At 46.5% G+C, this 19470-nt stretch overlaps 1 protein-coding gene and 1 long non-coding RNA gene across 2 annotated transcripts; one reads left to right on the forward strand and one right to left on the reverse strand.

Annotated features, from left to right (window-relative positions):
- The first annotated feature begins 8627 nt into the window (after positions 1-8627).
- LOC124663174 lies at positions 8628-11063 on the forward strand. Its single transcript, XM_047200901.1, has 9 exons — positions 8628-8634; positions 8685-8735; positions 8874-8939; positions 9039-9194; positions 9273-9403; positions 9480-9755; positions 9881-10011; positions 10852-10899; positions 10982-11063. Exons 1-9 carry the CDS (start codon positions 8628-8630, stop codon positions 11061-11063), a joined length of 948 nt encoding a protein of 315 aa, XP_047056857.1.
- Positions 11064-17061: 5998 nt separating this feature from the next.
- On the reverse strand, positions 17062-18231 carry LOC124659119. The gene is made up of 3 exons (XR_006989453.1): positions 18043-18231; positions 17489-17809; positions 17062-17329 (listed from the first exon to the last, which is right to left on the reverse strand). It is a non-coding gene; the product is annotated as an uncharacterized LOC124659119 (long non-coding RNA).
- Between the last annotated feature and the right edge of the window lie 1239 nt (positions 18232-19470).

Genomic DNA, 19470 nt, shown 5'->3' on the forward strand with positions numbered 1-19470 from the left:
GTGCGGCGGTGCAGGAAGCGGGGTCCTACCTCCCCGTTTAGGATAACGCGGGAGGAGGAGGTGGCAAGCATCATAGCGATCCAATCCCGCCAGCGGTCACTGAACCCACGGGCACGCAGCATGTCCAACAGGTATGGCCAGGACACGGAGTCAAAAGCCCGCGCGATGTCGAGCTTGAGGAAGACGAGGGGGTTCCTGGCGCGGTGGAAGTGGCGGATAACCCCCTGGACGTAGATGAAGTTATCCTGGATGCTGCGGCCGCGGATGAATGCGCTTTGACCCTCGGCAATCAGCTCATCAATGCGCTTGGCCAGACGGACGGCCAGCACCTTCATGAAGAGCTTGGCGACGCCATGCATAAGGCTGATAGGCCGGTAGTCCGCGAGAGAGGCGGGGCTGTCGGTCTTCGGGATGAGGACGATGTGCGAGGAGTTGATGCAGGACAGGCTAGACCGGTTGGCGTTGTGCAACTGGCTGAAAGGCCGGCAACACATCGCCCTTGATAATGGGCCGGCACGCCTTGAAGAACGGCGCGTTGAAACCATCCGGGCCGGGCGCCTTATCGCTCGGCATGCGACGGGAGCGGCAAGGACCTCCTCCTCCGAGAAAGGGGCGTCAAGATCCGAGAGGTCCGCAACCGGCAGCCCGAGTTCCTCCCAATTCAGCTCAAGCCGCTCTGAGCTGGCGGCGCCGAAGAGGGAGGAGAAATGGGTGTGGGCGACCTGCTGCTTATGGCGCTGCTCCGTAGCCGCCCCATCGGCGTGGAGGAGGGTGTGGATGAAGTTCTTACGCCGTCTACCATTTGCCTTGAGGTGGAAGAAGCGAGTGTTCGCGTCTCCCGCGCGTAGCCAACACACACGGGAGCGCTGACGCATCTTGATCCTCTCGATCACCGCCAACCCCAAGACACGGGACTTAAGGAGGCGTCGCAGCTCGCGCTCATCACCGTCCAGGGGGCGCTCCTCTCAGGCGCGGTCCAGCTGGAAGATGAGATCCTCAGCCATCAGGAGCTGGAGCTTGGTGTCGCCAATCCGCGTTTTGTGCCAGCGGCGAAGCGCCTTGGCAAGCCTATGGAGCTTGGCAGACAATCTGCCGACCGCATCCGTAGCAGGCGAGGGGGCGGCCCAAGAGGCCCGAACCACCTCATGGAAACCGTCGACATGTGGCCAGAAAGCCTCAAAGCGGAACCGCGGGAATCTCCGAACGACTCCATCGCTCGTGAGGAGGAGGGCGATGGTCGAAAGGGAGGAGGATAGCGGCTGCAGCCGAACCGCGGAGAAAGCCGCGTCCCAAGCCGGGTCGCAGAAGCGCGGTCCGGGCGGACAAGGGTGGGAGCCGCCTGCTCGTTGCTCCACGTGAAGCGTCGGCCGAGAGCATGAGCTCTTTAAGCTCGGAGGCATTCAGGGCGTCACGAAAGCGCCGCATCATGGCACGGTTGAGGTTCCCGTTGTTTTTGTCCCGCGCTTCGTAGATGAGGTTGAAATCACCTATGAGCAGCCAGGGACCAACCACGGAGGAACGCAACCTGACAAGCTCCTCAAGGAACAAGACCTTGTCGGCGTCGGCCGTAGGCCCATAGACCGTGGTGATGGACCAAGACGCTCCCCCGAGCGCCGGGGTAACCTTTGCCGTAATCGCAAAGCGAGAGACGTGCACGTCCTCGACGGAGAAGACGGACGAATCCCACAGGAGCATAACTCCACCACGCGTGCCAGTGGCAAAGAGGTCGAGGGCCCCGTCGAGGTGGGGACCCGCGATCTCGCGGCGAACCGTGTCGGAAACGCTGCTGAGCTTGGTCTCCTGGAGACAAGCGAGAGCGCAGCGATGCTGGATGAGTCGACGGCACACCACGGCGCGGCGGGCCGCGTCATTGAGCCCGCGGACGTTCCAGCTAAGCAGGGAGAAGCTACTCATCGGGAAAACCAGGGCCTCCCAAGAGGCCAGCGAAGCGAGGACAAAACACACAAGAGGCAAGAGTTGCATAAACGAGACGGTACAAGCTAAGATTAGATAAGGCCTCGAGCTCCGTCAAGCTCCTAGACACACTGCTCGGCGAGGGCAGGACACGGGGGCCCAAACAGGGGGCTGCTGCCACAAGGGGCGCGCGACACACATGGGAACCTAACATGGGGAACTAGATGGCTGCGCGCAGACGGGCGACAGGCTCAGGCACCGTCCCCGTCCACACCGAGGCAGGCCTGCAGGTCCTCGTCCGGCAGAGCGACGGAGGCGCGAGAACCGATCCCGACGCAGTGCGCGAGCTTGGTGACCACCTTCCGGCCAAGCGGCGACTTGAAGCGGTCGACGTAGCGGCCTCGCACCTTGGGCGAGAAGTCGTGCACCTTGTCGATGAACTGGAGCTGCTTGGCGAGAAGCGCCTGCGCGCGCTCCGAGGCCGTGGAGGAGCCAAGCGCCAGCTTCTCGATACGGGCGCTGCGCCGAGCCACGGTAGGCGGCAAGGGAGAAGCGTCCGCGCCGGGGACGTCCGCCAGGGGCGTAGCAAGCATGGCAGGGGGCGGCGTGGTGAAGAGCTTGTCGAGAGGGCCGCCGCCGCCCAGGTCAAGGCGCTGCAGCTGCCAGGCCACGTCGTCGACGATGGGGAAGCCGACGACCGAAGCAGGCGGGGGAGCTGCGGCACCAAAAGCGCCAACCGCCTCGAAGAAAGCCGCGTCATCCGCGCGGCCCACCCCCAACAGGCCCAGGGAGGACTGCAGAAAGCCGTGCAAGGCAGGCTGGCCCAGCGTGCATGCAAGATGCGCATGCGGAGCGAGGGACCAGCCCTGGGTGAGCGAAGCCTCTCCCAGCTCGACAGAGGGCGCCAGGGCGAGCGCGTGCAGCTCGCTGTCGGAGCCAGAGCGCAGCAGCGGCCAGCAAGCATCCGGGGCAGGGTCCGCTGGCGCATGCAGCGGGTCAGACGCCTCAAGGAGCATCGGGTCAACCCTCGTGAGCGCGTCCCAGCAGGAGTTGGCGTCGAAGCCAAACACAACGGGCTCCACTTCGAGTTGGAAGCTAGCCTGGTGGCTCACGGGAGAGGGAGCAAGCGGCCAAGGGAGCTCAGCAGGCGGGGGCGGGACCACGAGCTCGAGCTCGGAAGCAGAGGCAAGCACGGGCAGCGGCAGGCCCACAGCCGCGCCCACGACAGCGTTGTCCTGGCCGACCTCGTCGGCAGGCGCTTGCGTGGCCTCCGCGGCGTCCGCGACACCGTAGCCGAGGCGCCTACGTCCACCGCCACCGCCCGCACCGCGCTGCCCACGGGCCCGGCGCACAGGCGCGCACGCGCTGCCCTCCGGCGCATCGCAGCCGAGAAGCGGGCCGTTGAGGAAGCGGCGACCGCGAGGGCGCCTGGGAGCGCCGGCGTCGTCACCGTCCTCATCACGCCGGCGAGGGAGGAGGCGCTCATGCGCACCGCCGCGCGGCCTAGGCGGCTGCTGGGAGCGGGTGTCCTCGACGCCAAGCGTCCAGGGGTGGCGCACCGGTGGCGGGACGATGCCGTTCGGGCCAGCGCTCTCCTTGGAGGTGTCCAGGTGGATGAGGACAGGGAACGTGGCGCCGCCGCGCTCCGGAACCGGAGGCACACCCTCAGCGCAGACGACGCGGCCGGTGAGGTCGAGGCGGTCGATGACGGAGAACGTGTTGGAGGTGGGGATCACGTCCGGGTTCCAAGCCCAGCCCCAAGCGAAGCAAGCAGAGGTGTTGACGCGCTCGACGCTCTGCTGCTCGAGGCGGTCGATGATGACCTTGCCGGCGACCACCTGCTGGGCAGCGTCGACCGACCAGGCCTGCTGCGGGATGCCCTCAATGGCGAGGCGGCAGTAGAATCGCCACGTGCGCTGAATGCCCCTAGCCGTCGGCGACCATGGCTTGAGGGACAGCGTCGTGCCCCGGCACGGGAGCGAGCCGGCCTCCATGGCGATGCGGCGGTGGTTGGGGTAGTCAAAGCGGACGAGGAAGTCCTCCGGGGAATGCTTGGTGACGACGACGTTGGCCCAGGGGATCCCCAGCTCGCGCTCGAGCGCTCGCGCCGCGGCATCCGGCGAGACGTCGCGCTTCTCCGCAAGCGTGCCGACGAGCGCCGTGGTGCTGAGGGCCTTGACGTGGTTCTCCATGGGAGGGGTGGCGATGACAAACGAGTGGCTCTCGAACATGCGGAGCGGCGCCGCGCCGCCGCGGGTCGCCATCGCCGGAGCTGGGGGAGGCGGAGGAGGCGGCAGCGAGGGAGGTGGCGGGGAGGCCGAGCCGGAGGAGGAGCTGGCAGCCTGGGCCTGGAGGCCGGAGCGCCGGCGCCTGCAGTGGCGCTCGGTGTGCCCGAAACGCCGGCAGAAGAGACAGCGGATTGGGTCGCGGCAGAGCTTGGCGTAGTGGCTGGGGGAGAGACACCGGAAGCAGCACCCGCGCAGCTCATTCTTAAAGGCAGGAGGGAGCACGCGCGCGCGCGACCCTGGGCCAAGACCGGAGGAGCGGGCGCCATTACTGCGGGAGCCAAGAACGGGTACGGTCGTCTTCTTCCTTTGGCGCTTTGACCGCTGCACTTGCCAAACCCGTCCATCCGCGGGATCCTCGGGGTGAGTGGAGGCCACATGGATGTTGCTGGAGAGAGAGGGCGCGGTCGACGAGGGGAGGGAGCCAGCAGCGCGCGGCGGGCTCTCCGGAGGGGCCATGCCGGGGGCGGCAGGCGCGGCGTGCGCTGCGGGAGCAGCAGAAGCAGCATGCCCGGCAGGGGAAGGTTGGGGTGGCGTGCTCAGGCCGCCCACATCAAGGCTGCCCTGCGGCGCGCCGGCCAGGGCAATGAATGGCGAGGCCGGGCTAGCGGCGTAGCTGGGCGGGCTAGGAGCAGACGGCAGGGCAGGCGTGCGAGGAGAGGCCCGCGCGGCCAGCACCGGAGCGGGGGCCGCGACTGCAAGCGAAGGGGAGGAGGATAGGGTGGGAGGGGTGGGGGTGGCCGCCGGCGGCTGGAACGGCGCCGGCGTGGGGCTGGTGGAGGAGGGAGGAGGGAGCGGGCTTACCATCCTAGCGAAAAGTCTGTCCTCGACCGTTAACATGGAAGTTGAGTCTTCCACGCAGTTATTAGCTGCAAGTTTCTGCCGCATGTCGGACACATTTTGTGTCACCACTGGTGTACTGACTGACAGTCCGACTGGAGTTAACACCCATGAAATCATGTGGTCTACGTGCGAGATCACTGAGGTGCGCTTTCAATTTCTGTCATAACTTTTTCTTAACTCTCTTTTGAGGCAATCACATATTTTATTTGGTGCTAGGATGGAAGCGGTGGGTCTCTTGTTGATCTTTATGGGAATGTTGTTGGGATGAACCTCTGTTGGACAGAGGGAAAAACCTCCTTCGTACCAGCAAAGAGAATTGTTGAATGTATACACAGGCTTGGGCTCTGGTATGTTATATATACGTTAATCGTAGTGATGAAAATTACAAACACAGAATGTATTATGAAATCTATGGGTGTGCTTGCTTTGCACAATAACTAGCCAGTCAACTGGGTCATGCCTTTGCTTTGGTTATCTTACCAAAATTTTGGTTGGGCTTGTTAACTGGGGACTCGAAACAAACACATCCTCAATTATTGATTAATTACTATGCATTATGATAAGTTTACTACATTCTTCTGCAGGGCTTATTTGGATAGTACACGCACTCCATGGAACTTCAGGTCAGAAGGTGAGCTAAACAAAATCCCTCCTTTGTAATTGTTATTCCAGTGTAGGTCTTGCTGAAGTATACATATATGAAGTCAGTTCGCCTGAATTAAGTCTCGCATCCATTATAGATACTTCAAGTCTAGATACCATTGTAGGTAGCTCAAGTGAAAATGGCTCAACCAAGGGAAGTGAAAATAAGAACCAGGAACCTTGTGGCGTATGGTGTGACCTCAATCAAGCACTTTATAAAAAGTTGTCTCCGAGCATTATCTCCGTTGCTATATTTGATGGTGATTATACTACTATGTGCAAATTCCACATGTTCGCATTTAGCCATCAGTAGTTACTAGTTAATGACTGAAATTGTGCTGCTGTGTAGGAGATGCATTGCATTTTGAATGCACAGGCATGGTTATTGACAGAGAACTGTCTTCAGCCTCTTTTCTGACGACAGGAAGTGTGTTTGAATCATTACATGAAGATCCTTTGAATGATTTGACGGTTTGTGCTGCCAATCTTGCTGTGCTTTGCCTACTTAGTTTTATAGGTAAATGTTACGCATAACATTTGTCTTGTTTCCTGTACCATTACAGATCAAAGTACGCCTTCCGAATGATCAACTGGTCCATGGGTGGTTGCATTTTTATTTGCCTCCTTACGGTTTTGCTGTCATCATCACCCATTCCTTGCCACCCTTCCTTGATCTTCGTGTAGCATGTCTTCGCAACGACATGCATGTTGAGTCGTCTGCTGAGTTATTAGCTGTAAGGCGTTGCTTTGACTCAGGTAAATTAGTGTCCACAAGAGGGTCACTGATACATGGAACACAGACAGATGGAATTCATAAGGAAGTGCGTAAATTGTCCACATGCAAAATCATCGAGGTGAGCTGTTTATGTCTCGTCTGATTTTTCTACATGGTTGAAGTCAACAATTGTACATTGATTTAATGATATCGGTTCATATTATTTGCCATTATATTATGGGCACTGAACTTTTTGATGCCCCAAAATTACATTTAATTTGGTATGTGTAGTTTGCTGAGCGTAAGTTAATTTTTTGTGCTAGGCTGCCAGTGGAGGACCACTTGTTGATTGTGATGGGAATATTATTGGCATGAACTACTATGATGGGGGAGAAACTTCATTTGTACCAAGTAATTTTATTTCTGAACGCTTGGGGTTTGATGAATTATCCTGGTAAGGTTGAATTCCAGCATTTATGCTAACAGCTTTTCCAGTTGGCTTACTGTCCTTTGCTATTTTGATTATTCAACACCGTATGAAAGTAAGAAAATTGGTTGAGAAAACATTCCTGTTGGCTTACTGTCCTTTGCTATTTTGATTATTCAATACAGTATGACAGTATACAAATTGGTTGAGAAAACATTATTTCTGCACTAGGTCTCTTGACAGAAGTGCAGACGTGTAAAATAAAACAAAATAATGAAATTATTGCGTGCATGATAATATGGTATGCACTCTTTTCCATACAGAACTGTACACAGTTGAAAGCATAGATGTGCAGCGAGAAAGAAAAAAAAAACTAAGGTCCGAGGCATCAAAACGTTTACCAGCCAAAACTGAAATTTCAAGTGAACTAGATATAGTTTGCATATGCTAGACTAATAGTTACTTCCATTCAAAAAGCCTTATTGATGAAAATACCTTATGTATTATGCGTGCCAAGAACTGTTAAAGTTTGTACATGTCCACATGGATGGGTATATTCTTCTTTTTTTGTTTTGTTGGATGAGAGGGATTAGCCAGTTTTTCTGTTGGGTAGAAAAGGTTGTGAGGTTGATTGGATGAACCCTTTCTTGTTTTCTTTTTTGTCATGAGGTTATAGGTTGTTGTGCTGACCTTTTTTGTCATGAGGTTATGGAATACTCCTTTTTGCATTTGATTCAGCGATATAAGTTTCACTAGTTCACAATGTTAAGTTTAGTGATATATTAAACTAGATAACATTTTGAAAAATAGGAAATGAATTTCAACATCTTATTCATCATGGAGGCAAGCATATATGCCAAAGCCACATAAATTAGCATCTTTGTCTTGTTGTCCATCGACAATGAAAAATTGAGTTAAAGTGTAACTTTAACATGACAGCATACAACACTTCAACCATTATTTGTGGAGACCATGACTATAGATAATTTAACACTGTAGCAGTGAAAAGAAGTGAAGGAACTAACCATCAAGATGGTTTTACGTGATCCCAAGTTGTCCTCTTCAATTTCCTCACTCATTCTGGTCATGGTTAAATGCCCAATCGCCCATTAGAGGGCCTATCCTATTGCTAAGGCTTCAGCCGCTGCTAGCGCTGGCAATTGCCGTTTCTGTTTGATTGTGGAAGTTGCTATCTGAGCATTCAGTGGCAAGCAAAATGCGGCTTGAACACCACCAAACAGTACATAAATGGCTGAGTACACCAGACTTCCATGTAGGCAATCTTGCATTTATCCCTGTAAGCATGAAAGAGAACTGCATTGTTGCTCATTTAGTCATTTTCTTGCAATGCTATTATTATTTATTCTTGCATCCATTCTAGACATCACACTGCCCTATTGTTCTTGTTGCAAGACCGTGCTTCTCATTTTCTATATTTTTATTTTCTCGTGAACTCTGTTTTTTTTGTCATGTCCATTCAGTTGTTTTAGTTATTTAACATCCATGCCTGAAAATGACATTTGATCTTTGCATCAATTACCACATTCAGGGCTGCAAGTAAAGACCCTTCTCATACAAATGAGATACAACAATCTTCCGCACCTCATAGCTACAGTCCAAAAGGTAAGCTAAGCACAACCACCTTTAAGGTGATATGCACTAGCAAGATGTTCTTCATCATTTTCTAACGTTACTTGCCGACAATCATATTTCGGTTCCTCCAGCGCTGCACTAAGCTAGTTTAAGTTAATGGCTGTAGTAGTTCCATCACGCAATTTATTAAGTTCTAATGTTCCCAGCAATGACGAGTACTAAGCTTTTTGATCATCATGGGATTAATAATTTTTTCATCTTGTAGAACTCACAGATGATGAACTTAAGCGCATACTTTCTCCCTGGGGATGTGATGGTGAGTGGGTGCTTTGGAGTTTTCCTATCATTACCATTGCATGGTGAATTGCTTCACCTTTGTTGCACGAGCATATGTTTTGACTATGCTGATCATTATTAATAAATTGTCCTGAATCTCTTCAATCTGTTGCACCAGGATTTAGAAATAGAGTAAATGCGATCTTACTTGCTAAAGGTTATCCCTTGCCAAGTTTTGCTGATGGTGAGTAGTTACTATCCATCGTGGTGACTGTTCCCTGATGTGACTGTTTTTGACAGCTTTGTTCTGACTTAATTAACGAGCCATGCTTTACTTAACCAGATGGCATGTACTTGAAATGGGATTTTGAAGAGGGATTTGGCAAAGATATTTTGAGTGAACCCACTAGTAGAGTTGCTTCAAAGATGTCTCGAAGTGTTGTGGCACTTGCCTCATTCGTTGTAGATAAACCTGAGGATTCGGGGGAACACAGAAAGGGTGATTTTACTATTGTTAGCTCATTATATTTTATATATTTGGTTACTTGTTAAAAGTTTGAAATTATATTTTGTGCAGAGAAAAAAATTGCAAGAAAGTTTGCTTGCACAGGTGTATTTATAGAATGCTCTGGATCCACTACAAGAATTCTGACTTCAGCAAGTTTGGTTAGGTCTGGTGATGGAAAGAACATTCATCGTGAATGGAAGGTTGGTGCTCCTAGTCATACGAGCTTATTCTACTTGTTCATTTAAGATACTAGTAAGCCTCACTTCATTATTCTAGATTGAAGTGTGCCTACCAAGTAAACGACGCGTGGATGGGACATTGCAACATTATGATTTAAAGTATAATGTGGCTGTTGTTAGCATCAAGGGTGTCTGCAGTTATCGTGCAGCAAAACTCGATGAAACCTCGCAAACTGAGGTTGGAGCTCAGGTAGTAGCTCTAGGGCGTGGCTTTGAATCAGGTAAGTTAATGGCCACAGAGGGGGCTGTGACTGCTAAACGTAGTAGATCTTATTGCGAAGAGCTTCAGATATCTACTTGTAAAATCACCAAGGTACACTGTTGACTTCACTCATCTCTTTCCACCTATTGGAGATAAATAGTCCATGAGAGCGTATGAAATACCAGTGACTATTTCCTTGTGTAATCCTTTGTTGCCGCTTCATTGTTATGCTATAGGCTGGAATTGGAGGGCCCCTTGTTGATTCTGATGGGAACTTTGTTGGCATGAACTTTTATGACATGGATCAAACTCCTTTCCTATCAAGGGTTAGAATCCTGGAACTTATGATGTGTTTTAAGGCACAACGGTATGCCCTGTATCTTCATGTATATAGTTTTTTTTTACTCTGGTGCAACTGCTCGAAGTGTTTGTGAAGTACACAGTATCCAGGTGTTGGGGAGTTGGCTCGCAAAATCCTTTTGATCATCAGTAGTTGAATTTCGGGTGAAACAGTGTAGAATTGATAATAACTGAATTTGGATTAGGCTGTTAGTCTATCTCTGATCTATAACTAGCAGTTTGAATCAAGAAGTCATGTGTCTTATTTTGTATTTTTTTCAAATGATTTGATGTTTCTGTGGTTTCATCTGGTTAGGAAATAATGACAATATTGATGCACCTGCCATAGAGCTTGTATAGTGTTTCCCAGACGCAAATTATGTGCTGGAGCTCTGTAGGGTTGGCAGAGCTGCTTAGGGTTGCCCTGCTTCCCTTACTAGATAATTTGATAAGCCATATTGAGCTACAGTTAACATACAACATCATGGAATGCTGAACTGATTTGATATTATATATGTCTCATCTTGTTTCGGAAATATATAATAATATTGATGTAATGTTATCAGTCGGTGTAATCTTTTTCTCAATTGGCATTTGGCCTTACTCAAGCTGCAGCGCTGTTAAAGCTATAGCTTAGGACAGACATGGAGCTTATGTAGAGGTTTCTATTATCAAATTATATTCCGTGTTTTGTAGTGTTACTGCAACTATTTAGCGGCGGCTGTGTTTTGTCGAAGCTGCAACTGCTTTGCTGCGGCTGCTTTACCTTTATCTGAATAAGCCAACAATTAACATAAAGCGTCATGCATCTAAATCATTTGTTTTTTGGACTCTAGAAGTCTAAAATTACCATTTGGTTTATCTGTAGGACTGTTTCTGTTGCTGCACAGACTCCAGACAAGTCTGAAATTCCTAGGTATCTGTATCCTTGTGACCATCTCATTACATTTCCAGATAAATTGTTCAGATTCTGACCTTGATTTTTTTCCCATCCACAGCTGGCCCGTGCCTGACCCAGAATGGTTTTATCCGAGTCGTTACCCCAAACCTCGTTACGTTGAATATGAGAAGTTCGAGTAAAAGTGTTCCGCTTGTATTTTATTTTTCCTGAATCTGAGTAAATATCTAGTGTTCGCATTTTATTTGAACTGAATCAGAGTAATAGTGCTGTGCTTTTTTTATTATATTAAAACATCCATGTAGTGCATCTAACGATATGGTGGTCACATGGTTAACCAATTTTCCGTTGGTAAAAACGTTGTTACTGTTAGATAGAGATGTATAAACCCTTTTCTTGTATTTCCCCAGTATATGAGGAGTTTTCATGCATATTGTTATTGTAACACATGTACATGTACTATCCTTTGGTCTCCGTGAATACTAGTTGCTCATTCATAACATGGTATCAGAGCTTAGGTTTAGCTCTTCTTGCACGTAGCAACTATGTGCTGCTGCCGTCACCGCCGTCGATCTCTCCGGCGAGCTCTCCGGCGACTAATCCTACTCCGGCCTGCTCCTATCTTGGCCACCTCCTTCCACGTCCCGCACCGGCTGGTCCTGTTCCGGCCAGCTTCGCCCCTGGCCGCCACCGCGGCTGGTCCTGCCTTAGGCCCCGCCCCGGCCCTGTCCTCGGCCCCGCCCTAGCCGACCCCACCCCGGCCGCCTCCGTCCTTGGTCGGCCCTGACCTAGCCGCATCCGCCCCGGCCGCGTCCACCCCTGGCCGGCCCCGCCCTGGCCGCCTCTTACACGACCCGACCTGGTAGGCCTCGCTCCGGCTAGCTCTGCCTCCGGTTGTTGAGCTCGGGCAACTATGCCTATAAAAACAAGATCTAGATCTAGTTCGAAAAAAAAAGAAAAAATAATAATGGCGTCCTCCGCATCTCGCTATGTGGATATGTCAGTATTCCTCGGTGCCCAGTGATCTTTGATGGTACCAACTACAGAGAGTTTGATGTGCATTCACATATCTTGACAAGTTAAATCAGCTTTGGAGCGTTTTTCAGTGCATATAGCGCGCGGCGCTCGCTTTTACTTCACTGGAAGCGCACTAACATAGAAAAACCCTCCCAACAGACGCTAAAATGTAGCGCCACAAACACGATTTTGCAAAAAAATATCGAGAACATAAAAAATAGAGATAGTTAATATTACAAACTAGTGCAGATAAAAGTAAACCTAATCTAATACTCAAAATCGGACGAGTTCGGTGTCGTGGTCGACACCAGAGTCGACGACCACATGTCAGCCCAACGGGGTTCGCCTCACAATTTGCCGGCCCTTCGAGCGAGGCGGTCCTGCTTCTTTGCGGCTGATACGTCTCAAACGTATCTATAATTTCTTATGTTTCATGCTAGTTTTATGACAACTAGATTTAGATGTGCGCCTTGGCGCACGACCCCGTGAAACTCTGTGTCGCTATAATTTTTTTTACATAATAGCGATAAAAATTAACTACCGGCATGATAATACATTTCTTAGTTTAACAAAACAATGTCTCTAGGTTGAAATTAGGATAAGTTACACAAAACTACAGAATATGTGAGCAATAACATGAACATGTACATGGGTAAAACCACTGCGTAGTTCAGCGGTTGTACCAGAAAGCAAACATATAAATATATAATTAGATCCAAACAGCTGAGGATGTTAGTGGCAATGTACAACCATGTACCAGAAAGCAAACATATAAATATATAATTAGATCCAAACAGCTGAGGATGTTAGTGGCAATGTACAACCACAGTATAGTAAAAAGCGTAAGATCTATGCCTTATGCTTCCGGACAGGTCAAAAACCAATAAAAAGAATCATATAAACCAAGCGAGGAGTAAAGGAATCAACCTTTTGCCGAAATAAAGTTGCATGTGAACCTGGGCATTTGGTGATATATTACCAAGTAATGTTTAACCCTTGGAACTTCATAAATTGCAAACCCAAAAAATATATAGACACCACAAGTTATGATAGCACATTTACTTCTTTTTTACAATATGTTAGCACATTTACTTAGTTAGCATCTGACCTAGTACACACATTATTTTGCAAGCCTCAAGTTCTTTGGGCACCCAAAGTCCCAAACAACACCATGGGCAAAATAAAATAATCTTACAGCCATGAAGAAAAGCTTAATACACAATAAGTACAACTGATGATGTCTTTTATATATGTACAGATATAATCCACCTAATACCTGCTCAATAATAGACTTCACCTGGTATACGCACTAAAGTTTTGATCTCTCTCTCAAAAGCTCTGTGCAATGCACATATTGCCTAATAAACTTGCCTCACCTGATATACACGCTAACGTTTTGATCTTTCTCTCAAAAAACTAAAACTCAACCTGTTTTCCTGAATCTGAAACAAGCATCATCATGAGATAAAACAATATGGCTGAAAATTCAGATTATTGATGTTGCAAGCTACTGACGAAGAGAGAGCGGAGTTCTGCAAGTTCCTCTTGAGAAAATATTAATAGGTGGTGATGAGACCTCCATAGCCCTTATTTGCCTTCGACTTACTTCTTCACTTCAATAAAAAAGGCATTAGAAATGTGATGACCAAAGGGGTCACCAAACTGAAGGTCACCAAATTAAATAAAAGTACTCCGTACACATATTATGGAAGTTGGAATAACATCAGGAATGTAACTTTTTTTTTGTAAGGCCGCAAGTGTTAATATACACTACGGACTTGATGAAGCTATGCTTTTCAACAACTTTATGGTATATATCAAGGCCATGTATAGCAAGGTTTCATCCATGAATACTCATATAATAAGCACTCAAGGTTTCAATATCAGGAGAAATACACAACAAGCTCAGGGACAACTTCTCATTGCAGGTCACCATCTAACAGTGAAGAAAACTGCACAAAAAATGGAAATTGAAAATTAAATACCCAACATTAATGGTTCTGCTCATATAATAAGCAGTTTTTGTCCAAGCCACAGCCTATCAGATTTTGGCCAAAGTAGAAATATCCAAGGCAAAGTAAGCAACGAGTAGTTCTACATGGACCAAATGACTCTGATGTAAGTGGGCACCCATATCAGTAATTCATAGCACCAGGGACTAAGCAAGACAAGCGTTTAAGAAACCAAATTTTCTTTACGATGTTTCACAGATCAATGTTCAATTCAAGCCACGAGCTTTCCTTTAATTCCTGTAGGTGAAGATAACATCAAGACTAAAGTGGATATGTGAAATAATATTATAATTGTAGCACCTGGAAAATAAAAAACGAGGCACGATAATCTGTCAATGCACATAATCTTAATTGCATAATGTGCAGATGCATAAAGCAATAAACACTTGCCTTGAGTTGCTGAATAATGTGCTCAACTCAGAATCAAAGATCTCTGGATTTGTACTTGAATCAACCAGTAAGCAATCATTATCACTAACACTATACAACTATCAATTAGATATATGAACATTATTGGGTAAAAGAAACGGAGCTCATCAAGTATTATTACAAAGATGTACTACCTCTGTTCATGCAAAGTTTGATAAAGTTGAGGCATCCTTTTATGGACGGAGGTAGTGTCTAAAAATGCTGAAAACAATGGTGCCTTCCAATATTAATTATAGTAAACAACCTGAGCGGACACAATGAAACCATACACAGATTTTGAAGAAGATAAAATCATAAATAGCATTTGTAGTATTCACGCCTTTGAAATATAATCAAATTGCTCAACTGAGGCTGTAGAAAGACCAAATGATGTAGCGGAGCAACTCATAATAACATAATAAATTCAAGCAATCAATAGAGCGGCGAGCAAATCCAGACTACATCTCTTGGAATGTCCAAAATGCCATGCAAATAGTTAGAACCACAATAGAACATCAGTAATTCGCTTGGAAAACAAATGTTTGTACATTTATGCAAGTTTTACGTATATAATGTTTGTAAAATAAAATACATGGCATAGTTTGCATGACAGGCAAAGAGGCAATACCAACAGTAAGATCAACAAATATAAGGAAGAACATCCTTTCCTGTGTAAACAATCAACATAGCTTTGTAGATTATGAAAGTAAGAATGATAGGCAGTGATATGGACGTACTAAAATTTAAGTGATTTCAATACTTCATTTTCAGCTCTATCACTTGGTTCGGCAAGGACTGGCACACATGGTGTTCGGAAGGGTGGTTATTTTTCTTGGTTTAAATATAATAAGGTGTCAGAACAAAATCAAGATAAACCCAACTACTAATATTAGTACCAGAAGCAGTGGGAAAATGTGAGGAGTCAAGCAATTTAGAAGCCAACTCCTTGTTGCCAAAATAAATGCAAGTGGAAATGGTAGAAAAACGGATAAATCCCTGGATACATGTATTGGTAACAGCAACGCAACACTAAAGTTGAAACCTAAAAGGCACGAACAACACAAACCAGATATTGAAATGTACCACATTCAGAAAATGTGTGATTGGACCAATGGTGCAGATTCAATTTGCTTCCATAGATAGATAATAGTAATTTTCTCCTTGCACAGAAGAATAACCAAAATATGCTGACCCTGAGTAATTGCATAGACAATATAGATCATCATGTTTGAAACGCTTTCAGCAAAATATGCTTGAGGGGACACATCCAACCTCACAACACACTGTTCACAACGATACTCAACAGGGATACCATTACTGAAGATTATATCATCCGGTGAAGGTCGTCTCTCTAAAGATATGTTTTGACCGGATCTTCGAGAAGACAACTTCTTCTTTTGTTAAGAACATGTACTTTCTCTGGTTTTTTTATGCTACTATTTTCCTGCTATTAAGTACCGATGCTGCATGGTTGCCTTATGTAAAATCATGCCATATGTACCCTTATACTTCAGTGCAACATTTATTAAATGTGAGATGCAAAATTCCAGAAATATCTAGGATTGGACAATGCATATTTAAGCCTGAAACTTCTAGCTTGCCAAAGTTTGCAACTTATCTATCTCTTCGATTTTTTTCTGCTTATAGGAGATGATGTTGGTTGCTAGTCAGGAATTCCAAACCTCCCTGCTAGCTAATTCCTCACCGGCCTTGCCATGGCTAAGCAGAACCAAGAACCGAGGAAAATATCAAGCTGTAAAGCTCACGAAGAACACGTGTGGACTATAAGCCCAAGAAAGCAGCCACGTCCACTTGAGGCGTTGAAGCTAATTGGCCATAGCTGTGAACACCGGTCTCTATGTGGTATCAAGACGGACAACAATCAAGAGGGAAATGGAAGCTGACCTGCAAAGCCTTCCGCGACGTGCAATGAAGAGTGCAGCAAAATAAAATAACAATAGATAATCCAGAACCATCTTAAGGACTGGAATAATAAAGATGTTATAGAGTTGTAGGAAAGAACTTATTTGTATGGCACCTGGAATATAGAAAAACTCAATCAAAGTGATGAAGCAAACAAATACTAATACTTTTTCGAAAATTCATAAAGCATGTAAATATGTGGCTGATCAACTGAACATTCGAGCTCCACGCTAGACGTTTCCATCTAGGAAGAGCAGTAAAGTTTCCCAACCAAGATTACTGTATGCAAGTATTTATATATTTATAAAAGGTAATATTTTCTATCATTTATAGAAGTGAGACATTAAATTTTTATATATAATAAGTTTTCAGAATTGAGAACTGAACATGTAAGATAAATAACAAATCTATATATGCAACGGAACTTCTTGGACATGCCAAACAATGCATTCTTTAGAGAGCAGATACATGCCATAATCATTTATTAACTTTGATCAAACCCCATGAATCCAAGATGTACTGGCCCATGTTTAGGTTTTGCCATACCATATTTCAAATCAAGCATCATATCTGGCCTATTATCCAGCTTGCAGATATATGGAACCTTAACCATGTCAAAGTCATTATTCTCTTCTTTTGCATAAGATAGAAATGAGGAATTCCAGACATCTCGTAAGCAAAAAAGATCTCGTAAACAAAAAAAAGTTTAACCAAAAAAAGGATTTCCAATCTAAAATAGATCATAGATAATTCTAGCAATTGCCAATTTATTTTGGCACCTCTTTCAGAGTTAGGGTCAACAAAAGAACTGAAGAAAACATAAAATATGAACTGAAAGGACTTCACCACAAAGTGTACCCGCCGAGACTATAGAACTATCAATTAGATATATGTACCCACCTTTATATATTAAATGGATGTAAAGTGCAGGAGATCATGCACATGAATTGCATCACAACATCAATCCCCAAACAAAATTATAAATATACATTGCTATGTAAACCATGAGCTACAGGCAACATACCTTTCAGTTGATGAAGGACACAACAATTTGCTTCGTATCTCCCAAATCACCCCGGCCTTTATATCTGTAGTAGAAAATCAAATGTGAGAAAATGTGATATCATAAACATCACCTGCTCTGCAAACCTTGACTCAGTTGGACAGTGCATCTCGACACATTAATCGGATGTCATTCTTGATAAAACTAAAGGCATGGAGAGCATAATATCCACTTTGCAGCCTACCTTCAGTTTTGGCAACCTGTAAAGTACCTCCTTTTGATTCCTTATTTGCGCTCTGCAAGCAAAAGCGATGGAAAAATATATTTTATAAAATTGCATTGTTTTGATAAACTCATCAAGGAACTTAATACAGAAATACAGGATCATGTAGTCGATCAGAAGAACACATCACCAAACACAAGAACCAGAAAAATATTAGTTTGGGGAATGATGAATGGATCTGGAGCTTAGTGAAGAGGTTTCGTCAGCTTAGCGGTTAGGCTCTCAATTCCATCAACCTATGCCAAAGATCCCCATCTTCTTCATCCACGCCATGAGATTATCCTAAAATGCACCCACATAAATCAATTAACCTCAAGCTAATTAATTTATGACACACAACACGAGATCTTATAAAGTCAAAGACAATATACCAATGGAATCCTAGTGTAACAAAGACTAATTATTTTCTGAAACAAACAATTGGGCTGCAAGGGAATCCTTCCCTGCTCATCCCTTCAAAACGGAAGATGGAGTGGATCTAGAGATCAACAAATGGAAGGAGGGGAAATTTTTACCTAGCACTTGTCATGGAATAGGATTCGAGGATGGACATATCTAGGCATTCTGAACATGTCTTCCCCAGGAGCTGTTGACAGAGACGATATAGGCAAAGAATGCAAATCTGAAAAAGCTAATTTAACTCTTACGTAAACATTTCACAAATAGCCAGTGAACTTATGTGTCTATGCATTTGATATTGCTAAAAAGTACCAGACACACCATAATAAGTTACCTAGAGATAATTTTTTGGCATCCTAAAGGATCCCTGCTCTTTCTCTTGATCAACACAACAATCCTGCTCTTGATCAGCAAAAAAGACACTTAAATTATCTAGTACTTCTCAAAAAGCGGAGAAATTTGTATATGGGCTTCCAATCAGAAATATATTATTTGATGGGTGTCTCAATCAGTCAAGCACATATTATTTTGCCAGAAATTTACTCATACATATCATTTAGTGGTAGCTTGCACATGAAAGTAATATATCAAACATGCAAGTTACACAAATGGGAGTCATCCTTATTGAAGCTAAATTGAAGGAAAAAAATGAATTAACTTCACCTCTGGTCTGCTTGTATTTTCATCAAACACATTGTATGCATCATGGAGAGAACCACCTGCCATGAATATTCCATCAACTCAGGGGCAGGTACATCACTAATCAGATAAGCGTAGAAGTAATAGATATGCAGATGTTGCTCAATCATCTCACTGGCAACCTGGCAACCTATACAGAAGAATGAAAAGGCAGATCACCCACAAAAACACACTCGTACAAACAAGGAAGCGTAGGAAACAAACCTGTAAGTCAATCCCTCCACAAGTTTAAGCCTCTCCTACCAGGGCGAGCTCCCCTGCAACGCTAGCACTGAGGGGCCCTCCAAGCAGCGTTGGGGCCGAAGAACACGACGGTGACGACATCAACGTGACAAAGGAGGATGCCTGGCTCCTCAGGCTTGGCCGGGGTCGAAGAGATGGAGCTCGGCCAGTCACTAAACAAGATGAAGACGAGCCAGGGGCGGAGTGAGATGCGCCGCCGGGCGCGCGCAGAGAAGAGGGTGGAGAGGAGGAGCTGCCAAGTGTAGGGATTCGTTGTATAGAAAACAAAAAAAAAATTCCTACCGCGAGAACGGAATCCAAGCCAAGATGCAATCTAGAAGACAGGAGCAACGAGGGGATGATCAAGACTCACCCTTGAAGATTTCCAAAGCCTATAAGAGTAGGCTCTTATTGCTGCGGTAGACGATCACTTGCCGCTTGCAAAAGCGCGTAGAAGATCTTGATCACGGTGCCACGATCGGGCAGCACCTCCGTACTCGGTCACACGTTCGGTGTTGATGACGACATCCTTCTCCCCGTTCCAGCGGGCAGCAGAAGTAGTAGATCCTCCTCGGAATCCCGGTAGCACGACGGCGTGGTGGCGGTGGTGGTGGAGATCTCCG

This window comes from Lolium rigidum, chromosome 6, assembly GCF_022539505.1.
Source record: "Lolium rigidum isolate FL_2022 chromosome 6, APGP_CSIRO_Lrig_0.1, whole genome shotgun sequence".
Classification (NCBI taxonomy): Eukaryota; Viridiplantae; Streptophyta; class Magnoliopsida; order Poales; family Poaceae; genus Lolium; species Lolium rigidum.

Coding starts and splice junctions, on each gene's coding strand:
- LOC124663174 (XM_047200901.1), top strand. Junction 9,756..9,880: donor CTACTTGTAAAATCACCAAG/GTACACTGTTGA, acceptor GTTATGCTATAG/GCTGGAATTGGAGGGCCCCT. Junction 10,012..10,851: donor ATGTGTTTTAAGGCACAACG/GTATGCCCTGTA, acceptor GTTTATCTGTAG/GACTGTTTCTGTTGCTGCAC.